The sequence below is a fragment of the Phallusia mammillata genome, chromosome 2, assembly GCF_965637545.1.
Source record: "Phallusia mammillata chromosome 2, kaPhaMamm4.hap1.1, whole genome shotgun sequence".
NCBI classification, from domain to species: domain Eukaryota; kingdom Metazoa; phylum Chordata; class Ascidiacea; order Phlebobranchia; family Ascidiidae; genus Phallusia; species Phallusia mammillata.
This window is the reverse complement of record NC_137253.1, coordinates 26,094,693-26,113,525: the sequence shown is the minus strand read 5'-3', so window position 1 is coordinate 26,113,525 and position 18,833 is coordinate 26,094,693. Positions and strand designations below refer to the sequence as shown.

At 37.7% G+C, this 18,833-nt stretch overlaps 1 protein-coding gene across 2 annotated transcripts; it reads right to left on the bottom strand.

Moving 5' to 3' along the window:
- Positions 1-1,570: 1,570 nt before the first annotated feature.
- Positions 1,571-18,819, bottom strand: LOC145212805 (rabphilin-3A-like). 2 transcript variants are annotated; one of them, XM_080081057.1, is made up of 17 exons: positions 18,599-18,819; positions 18,167-18,304; positions 17,736-17,868; positions 17,309-17,481; positions 14,874-15,022; positions 12,798-12,863; positions 11,964-12,083; positions 10,744-10,887; positions 8,714-8,830; positions 8,496-8,575; positions 8,336-8,410; positions 8,066-8,077; positions 5,861-5,994; positions 4,755-4,857; positions 4,536-4,684; positions 3,504-3,703; positions 1,571-2,596 (listed from the first exon to the last, which is right to left on the bottom strand). In XM_080081057.1, the coding sequence occupies exons 1-17, from the start codon at positions 18,685-18,687 to the stop codon at positions 2,403-2,405; spliced, it is 2,076 nt and encodes a 691-aa protein (XP_079937183.1). In that variant the 5' UTR covers positions 18,688-18,819; the 3' UTR covers positions 1,571-2,402. The 2 variants fall into 2 exon arrangements, with proteins under 2 accessions (XP_079937183.1, XP_079937184.1); XM_080081058.1 differs by lacking the exon at positions 8,066-8,077 and having other exon boundaries at positions 18,599-18,803.
- Between the last annotated feature and the right edge of the window lie 14 nt (positions 18,820-18,833).

The window sequence follows — 18,833 nt, the reverse complement described above, 5'->3', positions numbered from 1 at the left end:
GCAAACAATTCAACTTTGTTGTGCGCTTTAATGTCTTTTTATCGAATATTACGCTGGTCTTTTGACTGCACTATTTCAACCTGCAGAAGGTTAGATCTTATAGGTTCCTCTTTTCTGGCTAAAATACCGCAAAAACTACCCAACTAAAATCACCATAGCTGTGAGTTTCGCTGTATTACTACTAACTTCCTATTTTGAGTTCATTTTTCCAATATTCCCTGTGCATCAAAACACGATTTTATACCGAAAAAGGCTCGTCACCAGTTGTGACGCCAACTTTAAACGCGCGCGTCGGGCATGATGGCGTGTCAGAGATGACCTTTTGTGGTTAGGGCTGTAAGTTCGTTTTCGAAAAAAGGTGAATGCGTTACATAACATCGTTCGGTAGGGCTTCTGGTCAACACGTTTTCAAACAGGTACCACATCATGGCCGCTATGGCATATTGTAACAGTTCACGACAAAACTAAACACGGTTGATAAATTCTTTCCTAATCATTTTTTCGATAAAATAACACTTTTGAATTACATTGTAGTACGTTTATTGTTGTACTCGCTCCATTTCAATTAGATGTTTACCCCTTTGTATGTATACACTTGAGCACCAATTTGCGATGTCATGCACCCGAATTTCTGTTTCGAAACAGCCTCAAAACAATGTGCGATTATCACATCGTCGAACTATTTACAGCTCAGTAAAGGCAAAACAACATGTTCAAAACCTGGGACTTCACCAGGTTATTTGGATCCGTTTGGTATGTGCTGCTGTTGTTAACCAGTTTTCATACACAGCTGTATTTACCGAGAACTGTTTTCGCGGTAGCCTAGTCTAACTTTTGAGCAATCTACACCATAAAACGTGTTAAGACTTCTTTTTTTCTGGTTTGAATAACCAGCAAGCTATTTTACGTCTGATTGAATTTTCGAAGGTCGGGCATTAGAAAGCCTTACTTTTTTATTTATACCCATAAACTTACGGCTGGTCATACGCTGCCCTTAGAGGCCTGGGCTTCCGACGTGCATAGCTGCGTTGCGCCTTAACATAGCACAACGGATGTATGGTGACTTCCTATCATGTCGCTCATTATAATTCGACTACCAACATTCTTGCAGCTGTTTCAAAATGAATTATAAGTAGAAAGTTAGAATTTTATAACATCTGTACTGATGCATTTGACCATAAATCAATGTGCTGAAAATATTTCATAACTTATATCTACTTGTAAGTTTTACCTCAACGACAGCTAGAAAACTGGGCCAGTTGATCCAAATGCCTGCCACATGCTCCTTCACCTATCTTGGGTGTTAACATTTAAACGTATGCTATGGCTTGAAAAATATGTCGTTGGTTGCTACTATGGGCCCTAAACACACCCAGTATGACAAACGGATCAGGTTAATTTTAGCACCTTTTCGAGTTTCAAATATCCTGCTTTAAAAGAGAAACATGGTCACCTCAACATCGGAACACGTCGAAGGCAAAATCTAAGAGTTCAATGAGGCAAGCGATACCCCAAACTTCTATATAGGTCATGCAATCTCGCCTTTAACCTTAAAACAGCACAAGGACAATAATGCACGCAGCAGCTCATGTAAAAAAACGGCAGCGACAAACAAATGTACAAAGCAAGTAGAAAATTTGTAAATACTGACATGCCGACGTTAAAAATGGAAATATTCGGAACAGCGTGAATACGAAACAACATAATAATTGTAAGAAAACAAAAATGCGCTGACCATAAAGTTACGATTTAAACAAGTTTGATTAAGTTCGACTTTGAAAAACGGCGAAGGAAATTTTCTATGAGATGGAATTAGTATGTAAAAACTAAACCAATACTTGTAACTGTTGCAACGTGTTTGAGAACGAATAAAGGAAAGAAACAAGCCGACAAACGCTCGAAAAAGAACTTTTTACGGATGTCAAGTTTTGTTTAAGATGCATAATCATTGTGTTACGTTTATACCATACTACATAGAAAAATGCTACACAGAGCCATAACCACACCCACAGCATAGTGCGTGCGTTTACACCTGAAATTATAACTTCAGAGGGTTACTGGCCGAAAAAGGATGACACTATATCAGTTTAATAGGGAAAAGTCTAATAACGAATATAAAGGCCCAAAAAGCATCAAACGCGACATGCTTTATTGTTCAAACATTTTGGCAAATAAAGAACAATCGCCTTTTACGTCTATTTAGGCCGTTACATTCGTCATTAGACTTATGAACAGATCGGTGTATAGTGTTTCACTGATGTGAAAAAAATGTTCGCTAAATAACCCTATTGAACTAATACGTAGTCATTTAGTGAAGGTCACCTGTAATACATACACCCAGACACATACAGCCAATTTAATTTTAAAGTGTATGTTAGAAATTAGGCCTTTGTCATCGCTTATCACCGCAGACGCTTTCTGGAAAGTTTCGGTGATCTGCGCCGTTTACCAGTTGCCGATAGGACAGCGAGTCTCCCCGGGTCGTCAGGCAGAACAAGACTATGCCACATTTCCCGTTGTTTGCTCGGGTTTTTGACGCAGTGGAACCAGTGGTGAAGTTTGTCGCCTTTGCTGTTGATACCGAACATTAGACCACCTGAAATGCACTTGCAAATTTGTTTTTGTGTTGAAAATTTTCTATTTTTTTATTTTAGCCAAAGCCATGCTAGGGTTTGGAATACAGACATGTATGGTACAAAATATTCACAAGATATGAAATTCGGTGACGCCATGTTAGAACGGTTATGATAGTCAAATCCGTTTTTGGTACTATACGTGTTTGAACGTTAGACAAAATAATTGTTTCTATGCAAGTAAATTTTTCACGCAAAATATTTTACAGTATATCGTCTATCAATAAGCGTCTGCATTAGCACGGCCCCTTTTTTGATCACAAACGCACAAATAACTAGGGATGGGCAAAGCCGAGCCAGAACCCGAGTACTCGGTACCGAGCATCGCTGTTTTTGATGCTCGGTGCTCGGTCGAGCAGTTGCACAAACTGACCCGAGCATTAAATTTGCATATTCATGCCCTGCTAACATACGTAACTAGCGTTCGAAAGGGTATCTATGAACAAAAACGAATGATTTTTCAAATGTATTAGATAGTGGAAAAACGCGTACTTCATGGGCATATAACACACCGCTGGTGACGTAAGAGATCTTGTAGAGCTAGAACGTAGAAAGGGGATTTTTTGTGACGTCATAATGCACCGAGCGTGCTCGGCCGAGCACCGAGCATTAACGTGAGATGCTCGGTGCTCGACCAAACAGAACATTTGCAGTTTTGGCACATCCCTACAAATAACACATTTTCAAAGCCCAATTGTGGCAACTTTTCATTTTACTGCAATTGCTGTCTAAAGTATAATACAATTTCTAAACCAGGCCAAAATTAAGTCATCTCATTTAGCACTCGCTGGTTCCAAAAGTTATAACATAACAAGTGATCACTGATCAGCAATTATACGTTTGATATTATTAAGCAAACTTTGATCTTACCGATTAAGTGATCTCGTCCTAGCGCATCACGATCCCAAACTGTGACGTCAAGTCGGCATTTTACTAGCTCTTTAACGCCACCTGGCAGCGGAAGTCGCATCTCCTCACTAAACATCGGGTTTGGACTTCGTGTCGCTTTTCGACGATCGGTTTTACGAAAAGTCATTTCGTTGCTCCCTGGGTCATCCACTTGCAAACATCTGTAAGATTACAAGTTTTTTTGAAAAAACTATGTGTTTAATAACTTATTTTTTCTGCATGCCCAAATCAGGCATATATTTACAAAATAGACACAAACATACATGAAAGGCGTAAAGCGTTTAGGGTAAATATCATATGTGGTTAAAAGTGAGAGATAAACCTAAAATATGGTTAAGATATTCTCTAAAATATGAAATTGATTTTGTCTTGACACATTGTTTCACATCAGTACATTAGTTTTCAAGCTGGGAAGGTTTCCTTTTTCAGTGTGTTTGTTTCATATATCAGCGCTTATCGACTTGATGGTAAATAGAAAAGTAATGAAATTGATCTAACATGTACAGTACGAAACCTGTAAAAAAGGATATTGTTATACTCCAGTGGTTCCCTACCTTTTTGACCTTGCGGCACCCTATCAAAGAGATAAATAGTTTGCGGCACCCTGGCAAAACTGGATCAATTTTTTGAGGTTTCTGTATTTCAAATAACTGTATGAAACAAGGAGCCGGGAATAACTGCGAGACGCGAAACTTGATACGCACTGAAACTCGGTTAGAAATAAATAAATTCCGCACTTAACGGGTTAAAAATAAATAATGGACTGCAATATTGCAATATATCGCGGCACCCTTGACCACTTCAATTGGCACCCCAGGGTGCCGCGGCACCCCGGTTGGGAACCACTGTTATACTCCGTAAATACAACCTTGTTTGAACTCGACACATTAACGCCAAACCACCAGGCGATATAATTTTTGCAGTTCACTAATCGACCCTAAGTCTCCTACTGTGCTACACAGCAGGGCATAACGAAAACACGGTCTTAATTACGCTTTGATTTGCGGATCGACGTTGTGGCCTCTTGCTGGGTTGAGCAGCCCGGAACAACGCTGTATTGTGACCACGAGAATGGAGTTTCTTTGTTCGTAACAAAGTGCTATCAGCATGCGGCCCCGTTCGTTGTCCTCATCTTCTTTGATCTGCAGATTGCGAAATGAGGTTATACCAGCGCAGGGTTAAAACTGAAAAATTTTTAGGCATAAAGCTTACCGCTTGGTGGCGCTCCAGAGGCAATTCGAAGGTTTTTGTCTGGTAAGGCTCGATCAAGCGCAAAGGTACCAGAACCTCACCCAAAAATTCGTTGTGTCCGAATCTGTAAGAAAATCACAACCCTTACTACTTCACAACAAAACAGAACCAAACATTATCCGAAGTATGGATACCAGTGATGCACCGAACCCGCCTGAAAAGGTTCGGGCCGAAACCGAATATTCGGCCGAATCAGGTCGAACCTAAAATCCCCGTTTTTTGGATGGTTTCAACTGAACCTTGTGTTGTTGATGCGAGTGAACTCAATTTTGACAAACTAAAATCACTTTCACACTGGGTAAACTTTGCTAAACATCTAATATTTTGCAGACAACGTGGCTGGTATTTCATAGATACAACAAATAGTTAATTAATGATGTTTCGTATGGGCGTAAATGAAATTTAAGGCCTTAATTCCGTGCAATAAAAAAGTTCGGTTTCGGCCGAATTTTCAAAAAAGTTCGGGCCGAAACCGAAACATTGGAAAACAGCGGATTCGGCCGAAATGTTTCGGCCAACCGACACTTCGGTGCATCACTAATGGATACCACGTTTGCGTTGGAAAGGTTGGCGGATCTTATCCTGTCGTGTTTGCTTGTTGTTTTTATTAGCAATGGAAATTATGGCATTGATTTAAACTCTTTGGGTCAAACCCCAATTAAAGTCACTAACAACAACCACAAGAAATCAGGTAATTAAACGTACTAACCAACGAAATTGTAATAAATCATGTTGCTGCAGAGCTGTTAAGGGACCTAGGATTTGAGACCGGAATTTCTGTTAAAATGAAGCCCGGTTTAGGCCGAAAAGTTGATGTAATGATGCCAAGCGTTAAGTCAGGCCCGAATCAAGTTCAAATTAAACCCAAACCGGGACCAAACCAAACCCCAAAAGCCTGGTCCGACTAGCAACTGTGTCGTTAGCTTAGCTTACGTTAGAAAACTGTATCGTTGAGAAAAGTGAGAAAAGTAGACCTATTACCCACGGGTGACAATATTACCAACTCAGTCCAGCTTTCCTTTGTATTTAAAAAAATGTTTTACAACAAGATATAAGGGTAATCTTACGTGTCTTCGTCTTGCATCATCAGTCTTAACCTCTTGCGCTCAATGTCGGTTGTGGTTATTCCCCAATAGGTAAGAGTTTCGTTGAAATCGGGATTCAAAGTTTTCTTTTTGGTTTTCGTGCGCATCTTGGTCGCCTGTGGAACACGGAAAATGTACAGAAATATTCAAAATGCATCTCAAACACGAACTTCAGCTTCTGAGGTTTGAAAAGTACCCATAGCAAACTAGAAAAGTGGCTTTCTGATATGCTTCCATTTTATATATTCTATACGATATTTACCAATTTACTATACTATACACAATTTTATCCACATATATGATTGTTTTTGCAAGCAAAAACGAATGGGTCCCCACACTCGTGTTTATGCGGATTTACGGTAAACCTATGTTGCGGCTATTTTTAGATTCTTAAGGAGAAATTTTTCACAAAGCATTAACTTAACTTTAAAAGTTTTTGTCCGTATTCTTTTTGCATCATTATTGTCATATAATTACAAAAAATCAGTAAAAAAAGAACGGGGAAAATACTTTCAATTGAATCTCTTGCTTTGACCTATTGTGGTTCAAGTTCAGTTTTTAAACACAAATTTTCCTAGAAAGCCTTCACTGTTATATTAGACACTATTTTTAAAAAAGTCGTTTGCTACAAAGGCATAGATAACAACTTGTTTTTGACTTAACTTTGTTTCGCAAAAACGACCGTTTGATGACCTTTTGACACTTTTTTTAACAGCATGCAGTCCTTAGTGTTCAACAATACCGTTTAGCCCAATTTATACATGACTTAAGTACTGATTCTTGAATTGATTTGTCAAAAATAAAGAAGATACGTTATGACAAAAAAATCTTAACTGTGTTGTGATGCCTACAAGTTGACCTTTAGTGACCCGTGGTTATGCGACGGCCAAGCTGACAACGAGAATTTAAAGACCATTTATCGCGGCGTTCGAAAAAGTTTCAAAATTTAAATACTAAACGAATAACCTGCTTAAACAATTGTTAAATATTTTGAATATTTCTGCACTATAGGTCTTGTATTTCTGGCCTAAAACTAAAACCGATTGTTTCGGGGTTTAAAGGGTGAAAAATGGGTGAATCAGAAAAAAAGATACAAAATTCTTTAAACAAATCTTACACTGCACCAAACAACAAAGCATGAAACTCCAAGATGCTGTACTTTAGTCAGTACAGTCATTTTAAAAAAATTACGTTTTGGGGGCCTGTGGGTGAACCGCTGGATCAATCGGGGTCAAACTTCAGGAGGATCAAATTTGGATTATTAACTAACATCTCTGTAAACTTGAATAAATTTAAAGCATTCTTTCTTGACCAAACGCGTCTCACAAACCAGCGTAAGACAGAAAAAAGAAAAAAAATACGGACAAAAACAATATGTGTCCTCATAATATTTTTTTGCAGAGATTTTACAAAACAGTTTAGAATGGGTTATGTTTGTATGTTTGAAGATTGGTAGTCACACATTTTAGTGAACACTGTGCCTTGTATATAAGTTGGGGTAGTGAATGACCCCTTTGAAAAGATGCTGCTCAACTTGCAGTGCAAAAACAGAAGCATGCAAAAAAGGAAAAACTAAACTCAGTTTCATAGCAACATAAGATACAAACTTAGAAAGCAACTTAATCAAAGGCATAACAGCTATGAAATTGATACAGCGAATAAAAACTCACGTCATCACATGACGTCACGACTTTGTCGCGTTTCTTTTTGTGCGCATGCGCAGACACGACTTTAGGGCTTTTACTGTCATTTTTTAAGCTTTAATTAGACAAAAAATATTTTCAAAGCGTTTACCAAAAAATTAATTACTCCTTTACAGGTTCTTCAGTGGTAACGTTTTTAGTCAATATTGTTTTGTTGAAAAATCTTTAAAAAAAAATAGTTTACAGAAGCATTGAACAGTCACACAGTATAGTTTATTCTAAGGTGTCGAATCTTTAAAATCCCTTTCACAATTTCCCAAAAAGAAAGTACACTATTACAACACACGGGAATATTGGACAGTTACTCAGTTGTCATGCCAACGAAGTAGGTGAACAGGTAATCATGAGAAACAACGAGCGTGGTGTCACTTAAGATAACACAGATGATGTGCTGATTTAGAGCAAATGAAAGTTTAACACTAATGCAATACGATGCACAGAGAATACACACACACACTGTAAGTAGCTGCCATGCTGGACTTACCTCTTCCTGTGGCTAATTTCAAAGCAAAAAATTGAAAGTAAGATTTGAACACAATTATAATTGACAAAATTAACACACACGGAAAATTACGCCCAAATTCTGTAGATTTTTTAATATTGTATCATTAAAGCACACCATTTTACATAACGAATAAATAGTTTTGCTGTACGTGTAATCAAGTTTAGCAATTTGCACATAAACGCAAAACAGTTCTCTTGCATTACTAAGCCGTATCGCGTACCATGTAGTTTTTACATAATAATTCATTACCTTTTTAATGCCAGGAAATATATGCATTTTTACGTAGGGATCGGAGTAGCCGTTGATGTCCATTGATCGAAGGTTCTGTAAAAGTAGTTTTTTGGTCAAAAAGTTTTGCATTCTTTTTGCAGCACATTTGTATGAAACATTTAAGATACAATGTTCGTACCCTGGCCTTGATGATAGTCACATGAAGAGCGTACTTGGTAGTTTCGTAAAACAAACTAAACTCTATGGTGCCGAAGAGAGCTGAAAAACACAAAACAATAAAGATATATGGCCTATAATTCTACAAGCTACAAAACACAATTTAAAAAAATCAAATTAATTTTTTTGAAACATTGCTGTATTTTTATTTTGGTAAACACTGAACAGTTATCTTCACACCTTTTGATGCGTCAGAGACGGGTTCGTTGTTACTTGGGGGATCTATCACCACTTCGGGAGGTTGGAAGACTCCACTTGAATGTAGTGAACTCAATTCCTGTTGCATCGGCGCAACGGCTGTTTGAGAAATGAATATAAGTTAGAAAGGAATCCAGCGACCATGTAATATTCCAATTCATCGTGAAGTCTAGTTTTAAACATGGGGAAATGCGGTTTTATAATTCGTTGACAATACATTGTTTGGAGTGGAATATAGAGCGGGACGGATAAGGGGGGAAAGCAACAAAACAGCCTACATGACTAATTACGAATATAACGGCTCAAATAGACGTAAAAGCGATATTGTTTACACGTTTCGGCAAATGATCATGTCATCATTAGTGATATGAGGCTATACATTAATCACAGCCGTTTGAATATCTGGACTTTTATGTGTTTTTAGCATCTCAAACAACGGGCAATAAACCTGTACATTTGTGATCACAATTCAGAAACAATAGTAACGTTCGATATAAATTTCTACTTTTAGAGATAGGAAATAGGGTTGCCGCTTTGACATTTTGAAATCAAAGCAAGTCCTAAAATATTTTATTATTGTAACATGATAAAGCTGTTAACCGATTGAGGCGTTGTGTGCTGGTAACCATGGCGACGTGTAACGACATTTTTAACCACAGGCCACACAGGAAGGAAGGACAACCGCATTTTGTGGCAAGGGAATAATTGGTATCATAGAAGGTTAACGTTACAACGAACAGTAAACATTGGTAAATATCACAAGTGCGTTTATTACCCGGTTGACGAAGGCTGAGGGTGATTTGAAATTGAAAAAAATCATTAGCAGTTTTAATGGAATGAATCGCATTAAGCCACCAGAATGACCAAATGCATTAAAAATTGTTAAGCTGTAGTGCAACAAATGATAACCGTTTTTTATGGAAATGCACAGCCAAATAAAACATGCCACAGTTATATCGTATCCTAGGTATTTGGTAGTTAAGTCTCAAGGTCTAAAATTGCAGTTTCCTTCTTTACTAGTTGCAAAATTTGGTGTGAAACAATACCAGCTTGTAAAAACGTTTCGTTTAATTCAAACCCAAACATAAACATTTTTCACTAAACTAAACCATTGGTCGCCCCACAAATTCTTCCTAATTTTTAAACAGTCATTAGTCCGATACACCAACAGAGAAATACCACAACTGGTAATTAGGTTACTTAGCAAGTCATTTGCGCTGTGATAAACGTGCACAACACATTACCAATGCCACGTCTGACTAATTGCTTATAATGGTGTACAGTGTTTGTGCAGTCTACAGGGATACCGCAGATGGATAACTGTTTGCAGATGATACAAACATAAGGGCTGAATCTATAGACACGACTTTAGTTAATGATAAAAAAATATCATAACCGTCATATATTCTAGAGTACTGTTAGGTTAATTTGTTGTTGATTCTATAAGAGAAATATATTTCGTGAACTTACATTGGTAAAAACGCAGACGCACCCAATCAATTATTTATTTTTCCCGTGTTACAATTTTATGGTTTGATCGTCTGCATCGATAAACGTTGTGATTCCTTGAACAAGCTTTTAAACCAGGATCGTGTGATGGAAATCGCGATACATTAAGAGACGTTTGTTGGTTTTACAAATGGAAGGTTCCCCAAAAAGTTTGTGTACCAAGTTGTCAAACGTATAGTAACGAAAAGTTAGAAAACGAGACCAGCATATGTAACATGTCGCGTTTTGAGGTCAAAAGTTGACATGTACAACTTTAAATGACAATTTTACATGCAAAAAAACATTAAACACATACTTTTAAGCAAACAGAGCAAAACAAAAAGAATAAAAAAAAAAGGAAAATAGTATGGGGCCCTTCTGAAAAGGGACTAACAAATTCGAATGGATTCCAATCTTTTCACCAACAATTAATTTAGGCTCTCAATTTAGCTACTATTTTTCAATCCAAAAATAGTCTTTCAGTAACTCAATGCTACGAAAAAATCCCCCTTTGTGTTACTCACGTGACTTTGATCCATCCTCTTCGATTGTGACGTCATTTTTCGGAGCGCCGTTGCTCTCGCTTTCGGAACTTAAACTTCGGCCATTATTTCTCGAAGTTCTTCGGACGAAACTGAACCTTTTGCGCGAGCTTCGTCGAGATGCTCCTGTATGGCGATAGGCGGTAAAGTTTACATGTTTACTGATGTAAATAAGCATTCGTTTCTGGTTGGATATAAGAAATATACATTTCCACACTCTGAAACAATATTTTCCACATTTCGAAACGATGAAATGTAAAAGAATCATTCTTGTTTCGAATCAGTTGAATATCTAAATTATTTAATAAAAAAAACAGTAAAAAATATTTTCTAAAACTAACAAAATTGTATCAAAACGCCTAATGTAGTAAATATGATTTGTGCTTTGTACCTATTTTTAAGAAGACTGAAATGCTGTAGTGTGCAAAATTTACATGTACACAATACTGAACACTTATGTTTAAATTGCTTGAGCAGATTTTCATAAAATAATCCTTGTATCCGTAATAATATTCTGTAATAATGTCACTCGACAACAGTTTTAGGTCATTAACTGTGCCTGAAATGCTAAAGGGAATACAGTTTAAGATGATTTAAACGTTGCCACAGAAAAACAAATATAACCCCTGGTTAAGAGTGTTTAATATTTTCAGTTGGGGCGGGGTCTGTATAACTTTGTTTGCGATTGACAACATACGAAACGTTGTAAATTGAAATGCGGACTTTGAAATGACCTTCACAATGGTAAAGACAACTACAAGCAAGTATCTAGCTCTTTTTCACGGCATTTCAAACAGACATACACTTTTATCATTACGGTATAATTTTTAAATTACCTAAACTAAAAAAAAGGCTGGGCATACCAATACAAATTAAAAGTGATGTTTATCCTTTTAACAAACAATAGTTAAATTATAGGGTCACAATACTTTTGGCAAAATTGCATTTCTTCAACTTTGAAGAAGTAAACAAGGACCTATCATATGTTAAAAGCCATTAAACAACCAGTTAAGTTAAAAGTCATTAACCAAACCAGTTCAATTTACAAGCTATTAACCAACTAGTTCAAGTCAAAAGCCGTTAACCAACCACTTTTAGTACCAACCATAACCGACCAGTTTGAGTCAAAAGCCATAAAACCATCCAGTTTAGGGTTTGTCATTCACATCAAGAAAACTATTTTACAGCGAATCTTTAGTTACCTGGACTCTCATCCTTGTATGTTGTGGGCGAGAGCGGTTGACTAAGACGACTTGGTCCTCCAGGGACAATGCTAGTTGTGCTGCTTACGCTTGTTGTGTGGGACCTCGACTCACTACGGCCTGCGTATAAGGAAAAGGTGTCATGGGACATAAAATCGCATGATTGTTTTGTCAGTTGGGTAAATCATGTAAGCGATCGTGAGTTTCATTTTCTGGTCGTTCGACTGCTTTTAAGTCGCTGGTCGATAAGATTAGACACCTGCAACGGTTAGTTAGAAGATTGTGGGAAATTTTAACAAACTTCGTGTTCATTAAATACGTTGTATATCCCACAGAAAGACAGATAAAACGTCACCAAATCAACTTTTACATGGAATATGTTCATTTTCACAGTACATTTACCAATAAAGGTAAGAACGCTTACAGTATTAAACAGTGTCATTTTTAAACAGGTAACTTTCCCGTTTCTCGTCCAAACACTTTTGAGTACTCAACTTTATGTCGCTTGGTTTTTGTGCAAGATTAACGAAAAAATTAGTAAACAGTCTCGCAGACCAGATCCTTTGCACATGTTACACGCAACACAATACAAAGCACCTAATTAAGTGGAAAAACGCAGAATAAAGTGTTAGAACACAGCTTGGTCATAAACAAACTGCCTAAGATTTTGTACATAGCGAATATAAAATGTTTTTGCAGACAATATCTGTTGTAATCATCAGTAGAAATGCGAATGGTATTTTTGAAACGTCTGCAACAACATGCTTTTACTATACACAAGCTCTTCGCCCGTTTGCTGTACAAAAGTACACTTGAAAACCACAAACAACGTACGATTTCTGTTGCTCGCCCAGTGTCTTTCCTCATCAGATGAATCACTGCTCGACGATCTTCTGCGCCCTGCGAAAACAACAACAAGTGTGTGACAGTGCTACCCCCAAAAAATGTTTTTCAAGTATTTAAATGCGGAGGCACACTCCAAACTAAACTGTAGCAAGAAGTTTACCTAAGCAAGGAACTTGAGTGGCATGTATTGTTTCAACCAAATGGAACCCGATGGGTTAAACTAAATTGAAGTAACCAACTCCTTAAACCAACAAAAAAATCAAATAAAATGTGATTCAACGGCCTTGCAAAAACGGCAGCTCAACGGCGGACTCATTTTGAAGGCATAACACATTTTAGGCCTTGCCCGCCCACCGAGAACAAAATTGAACAAACAGTATAGGAAAACGGAAACACATTTTGATGATTTACACTACTTAAAAGTTATCTGTGTTAGTTTTATTGAGTGCAGTCGCTTTACCCGTACACGTTCTTTGTAAATTCAAGCTTTTTAATTGATATATTTTTTCAAAAGGTTTGTTAACCTACTGTCACACTGCGGCTAGTATCGTTCAACGGTAACTGGTGCTGTGGACCATTGGTGTTAAGAGTTAACTATATTCATAGGCAGGTGTTGTTTTTTGGTGACACAACATTCGACGGTCGATTAATTGAGTTTTGTGCGTGTGTTGCGTCTGCTGCATCCAGTCGGAACGGCCACATACCATATGTAGGAATCGGCCCGAATTAAAGGTGTACGTCACCACTGCTATACGATCAAATACAGATAACCATGCAAGCTGCTATAACCTTCACCTTGAAAAAAAAATTACCCCAAATAGTATGTGCATACATTTTCGGGTAATCTGTTTGCGAAAACTCTGCGGTTCAACCTGCAGTTTTAAACCAGGGTTATACAAACACCCTCCGAAAAACGAAGCACAAAATCAGGGGCTATGAGATACGGTGTTACGATAAAAGCTGCTTGGACCTATTTGTAAACTGGTCAAGTTTCAAGCCATAAAGTACAACAATTTGATTTGCTTCTGTAAGTTGTTGTAGATGAGAAATACGAAGAGATTTCAAAAGGGCTAAACGGGTTTGTACGTAAAAAGGTCAAAACAAAAAACCTAGTTTCAACCTAATCCTTAAAATCAAAATTGTAGCTGGCGTTTTGTAAATATGAAAACAAATCCATAAAAATTTCATCGTTTAGAAACACAACAACCAACGCTTGTCTGACAAAGCAGCCTCAAAACAACGGACTGCAGTATGCACTATCTGGCAGTCGATAATAATTCGTCAATATGTGATCAGGGCGTGCAGTGTGTAATAGACCAAAATCCATCAACGTAGCCTGATTAAAATCATATTTCAGTGTGATTAGAGTTTGACCGCAGACCTGACATATGTTTTGCGTTGGTGGAATTATCGACATGTGTGTTGCCGCCCAGGTCGTATGTTAACCCAGCGAATGACGGATGGCGGTGCTATCAGCTCCAAAAGCCTAGCCGTTTTGTATTGATTCGACAAGGAACAAAAAACGATACACACACGGTTTAAGCCCGCTGAGCTGGCAAAAAGCGAAATGTAATTATGAGAAAATGAGCCGACCGTGGTAATCCAAACAAAAAACAATCCATGTTCAGGTCTAATAAGCCTGAATAGCCTGCTGTATAACATTGTTTCGTAAAATGCTTTGCCTGGGACTTTTTGTCAAAATGTGATATTGTAATTTTACTGATAATGCGGTCATTAACTGTCAGTGCAACAATTGCATGCAGCGTATTGGTGTCTTATCGTATGTGCTACAAACTACAAATGTTTAATATAATTTTATGGTAATTGCGCTTACATACATGTTTCCTATATATTAAACGGCGCGACATGTGTCTTATGTTATATTTGTTTACCACAAAAAATGGCAAATGTACGAAAGAGTATATACTGTCACAACTCTTGATTTTTTAACAGAAGGTGTTGAAATTAGCCCAGGGTGCAAGTGCATCTATTCTTGCAAAGCTCAATTAAGTGTAAAAACGCGATCACACGGCACAAAACAGGCCGAGATATAAACAAACCTACCAACGTGGCTGTACGTGACCGTGGGAGCAACCACTGGAGTTGAGTTCTTAAAACTCGCCGACAAAAGACGTTTTTTAGTCGAACCAGATGTCGAGCATCGACGAGGTTTATGTGTGGTTGGCAACATCGCCGCCTCCGGTAAAATATACCTGGAAAAGTACAGAGTAATAAAGCTAAAGATAAAGCAATGTGGCAGTAGGATTTTGTAGCATCTCTCAACGTCTATATGAATTTCTGCTTTTGGGTAAAAATGTAGCGCACACACACTAAAAACATTTGAAGTTAGTTTACTTCTGTGATAATACACCAAAGTTTCACAATGCATGTATAATTACATATCATGCTGATTAATGTACATGGTCCATACATTTCAAACCATGTAAAGAAAATCGCCTTGACCGTTCTATAGTGATTCTAATCAGGTTCTGATACAAACAAAAAACATTTATGCTTCAAAATCAGCAGATAAACTTTAGATACGAATTCGCTGTGAAATGAATTTAGCCCGAAGTGCAGCGTACCAAGACGGTCGCATTACACTGGAAAATACCGTGGACGAAGTGGTTTCTCGACCATGCGCAAAAAGCGAAGTGCTGTTAGGCGAAACTTCGCATATTTTACAGGTCGCAGACGCAGATCGACTTAAGAGTAATCCCAGCACAAAAAACAGATGTAAACGGGTTCGAAGTGTTTTTTTTTTTAATTAGGCCTGAAAGGTAAATTTACAAATATCTTTCAAACTCAATCCCAAACACTACATTGCAACTCTACACCGCAAAACACTAAGGAACTAAACGTTGAATTGCATACGCGAAAAGACATCAAGGGTGAACAAAATAGGAAATATGCAACAAAAACAGACCTAAACGAGTTTTTAGCCCATCTAAGTGCATTGCTGTAAACATTATACTGGGGATATTTCTTGGTGTTGTATGCGCATTGCCTGAAAGCGAAAATAGAATAATAGATAAAAGGATTTTCGTGTCAGCTGGGACCCGCTCTCTGCCATTCAACCCTAACCAAATGAAAATTAACACCCCCATTAAGGCTGATTTCGTTGCCAAACGTCAGGACAGCTTGCAATGGCTTATGCATTAAATATTCAACACGAACAAAATACTTCATAATATCGCACATAATTCGGAAGAACTGCACTGCAGAGTTGCAAGTCGGGCCGGGTTCGGGCTTTGGTATTTGTGAGTAAACGGGCTTAAAAAGGGCCTGACTTTACGTTCCGTGTCCGCCATTGTTTTTTGAATAAAATCACTCAGCTAAGTAACAATTCTCTGGCTTTGACCTAATGCCCACCCTCCTCTAAAACGTATTGTTTTCCCCATTGTCTTCTATTGTTCATTGTGTTTGTTGTCTTTCTCTTTTTTCTTTCTCATCCTTTGTTGCAAGGCTTTCGTGGATAGGCCTGTCAATCAAAATTTCGGGCCTAAACGGGCTTTGCAAAAACGTTTCGGGTTCGGGCCGGGTTCCGGCTCAGATTTCGGGCCCGCTTGCAACTCTGCTGCACTGGGTTAAAACAAACGCGTTGATGTTAAGTGAATGGTGTCTGAATGCAAAACGTAACAGTGTTTTTTGAACTGGGTTGAATTTGCCCAGTATGTATTAGGTGTTAAACAATAATAGTCTCTAGACAATTGTAAAATTCGCCAAATTTAAACTACAAGAAAAGTGGCCTTTTGAACAAACGCTTTGGGGACCTATGTGAAATCGAATTGACGGGACCTGAAAGCAATTGTCATACTCGGTCATTGTTTAACACAAGACCAGACAGACGGAGATGTTGCGGCAAATGCAATCGCGACGGCGATCAGTGATAGAAGCTTGTCATTCCAATCATGGAACTAGTAGCACATGAATTATTGAAATGTGTTTTGTCTTGTACAAGCCGCTCTTGCATGGCGATGCAAATTGACAATGTGTTTTTTTCGGTGGATCAGCGAACCCAAAAATAGTTAATGCATGTCATTATTAAGCTTGCTTCGACTGGTTCAAAAAGCGACCAACAACTGCCATATGGTACTTGAAATTGTTTTTGTTTTATTTTTACACCTTTTTAGCTTACATTCTAAAGTTTGCCGTGTACTGTTTAATAAAATAATACGAAAAAAAATTCTGAAACTACGAATGTTATTTTAGGTGGTTACTAATTGTGTTATTAAATTCACAAACGAAGACAAAAATGTATTGGCATTAGAACAGCATACATTGTGTCAAGCAAGTGTTCGTGCAATGCAGTACGTCTGTTAACGCTATCTTCTAATCAAGCATACCTACGGATTAAACGAATTATTATCATTTCGACCTTTGATATAATCGTGCTGCTAATTGAAGAGGTGTTTGCGCTACATCTCCGCTCGCCGCATTGGCCATTAATTATACGGTTTCGTCCAAGAAAAGGCGAAAATTCAACACCATTTGCTTACTTCGGCAGACTTCGAAAAAACCAGGCGCCAGAACGTTTCCACACCTCGCGGCTCTCGCTACAGATTTTGCACAACCAGCTAGTGTTAGTGGTTTTTCTGATGGGTGAGGACTGCCTGGCCTGTCGCCGCATAGAATGAGGAGTGTATGGCACAGAGCATTTACTGCAAACCTTCTGAAATTTGAGAAGAGCATTGTTACTGTTGATCTGTGACCTTCTATGCAAAACCTATCAATATTTTATAGGTCTTTAGAATTTTAATATTGGTTGTTGTTATTTCTACATGCAAATATATGCCAGAAAAGTTGAGAATAGGAATTAGTTTGCATTTGCAAGCTTTTTGATGTAAAGTTTTTTACTTTTTTGATAGTAAAGTAACAACTATCGGTCCAGTATTTTCTTGACAATATTCACATCAAATTTTGTACCTTGTTGCAATCAGCACACACAACATATGATGCTCCGATAATTTTACCAAATTCCTCAGCACATAAAATACACCAAAACTGCCCATCACCAAGTGCTTTGCCTCTCATGCTTTCCAAGTCATGAACCATATTTCTATCAAACAGAATAATAAAATTATTTAAAGTTGCAGTTACAGTACACATCAGAATGTCTTTTAGCTTTTTATAAAAATAAATGTATATTATCATGGTAGGTAGTTGGATCGAAAACATAATTATATTATGATTAACAAGTATATATTACATTTGGTAAATTGTTTTTTGGGGGATTGTAAAAAATGATACACCAATACAAATCAACTAGTCCATTTTTTACCAAAAATGTCTGTGTCTTATCTATTTTGTACAGAACAAAAAAGTTAAAATCCAACTTGAGTGTTTGACATTTTTACCCGATTCTCTTTTGTTCGGCCAAGGTCATTTTTTCAGCTCGAGCAATGACAGCACGAATCTTTTCAAGCTCTTCACCAGAAAGTTTGTCATTGTTGCCCTTTCCAGCTTGCTTCAGTGTACGAACTGACCAGCCTGCCCTAAAATAATATGCCACTAATTGCAACAATAGAATAAGCAGCATTATACCATCCTTCCTCAGTGATAGCTTCCAAATAGGCAACTCAACAATTTAATGCATCCCCATTGGTGTTAATTACATCCTGTCTACAGTTAAACTTAACAACAGCACGTTCAATGACAATATGTTTGCTTTAAAGACCCCTAAAAGAAAGACAATAACTGCTTTATTTTCTGTTTTTACACACCTAATGTCATATCTGTTCCATTTTTTTTGATAAATGTTACCTATACAAAGAAAATACGAATATTACCTCAATTTGGCACGAAGTTGTAAGTGTCGATCTGAGGGACAAATCCAGTCAGCATGTTCTGTGTCATTCTGAACAGCATTTGATATCATGACTACAAACCGTCCTTGCCTGGCAAAATCAACAAACGAATGCCACAACGCCAAAGCATTCCCGGAGCCCCTGTCGCGTAACTACTGTCTCAACTGTTATGCGCTTAATTTATGGCCGGTCTACTTTTTCAGATAAGACTAAGAGC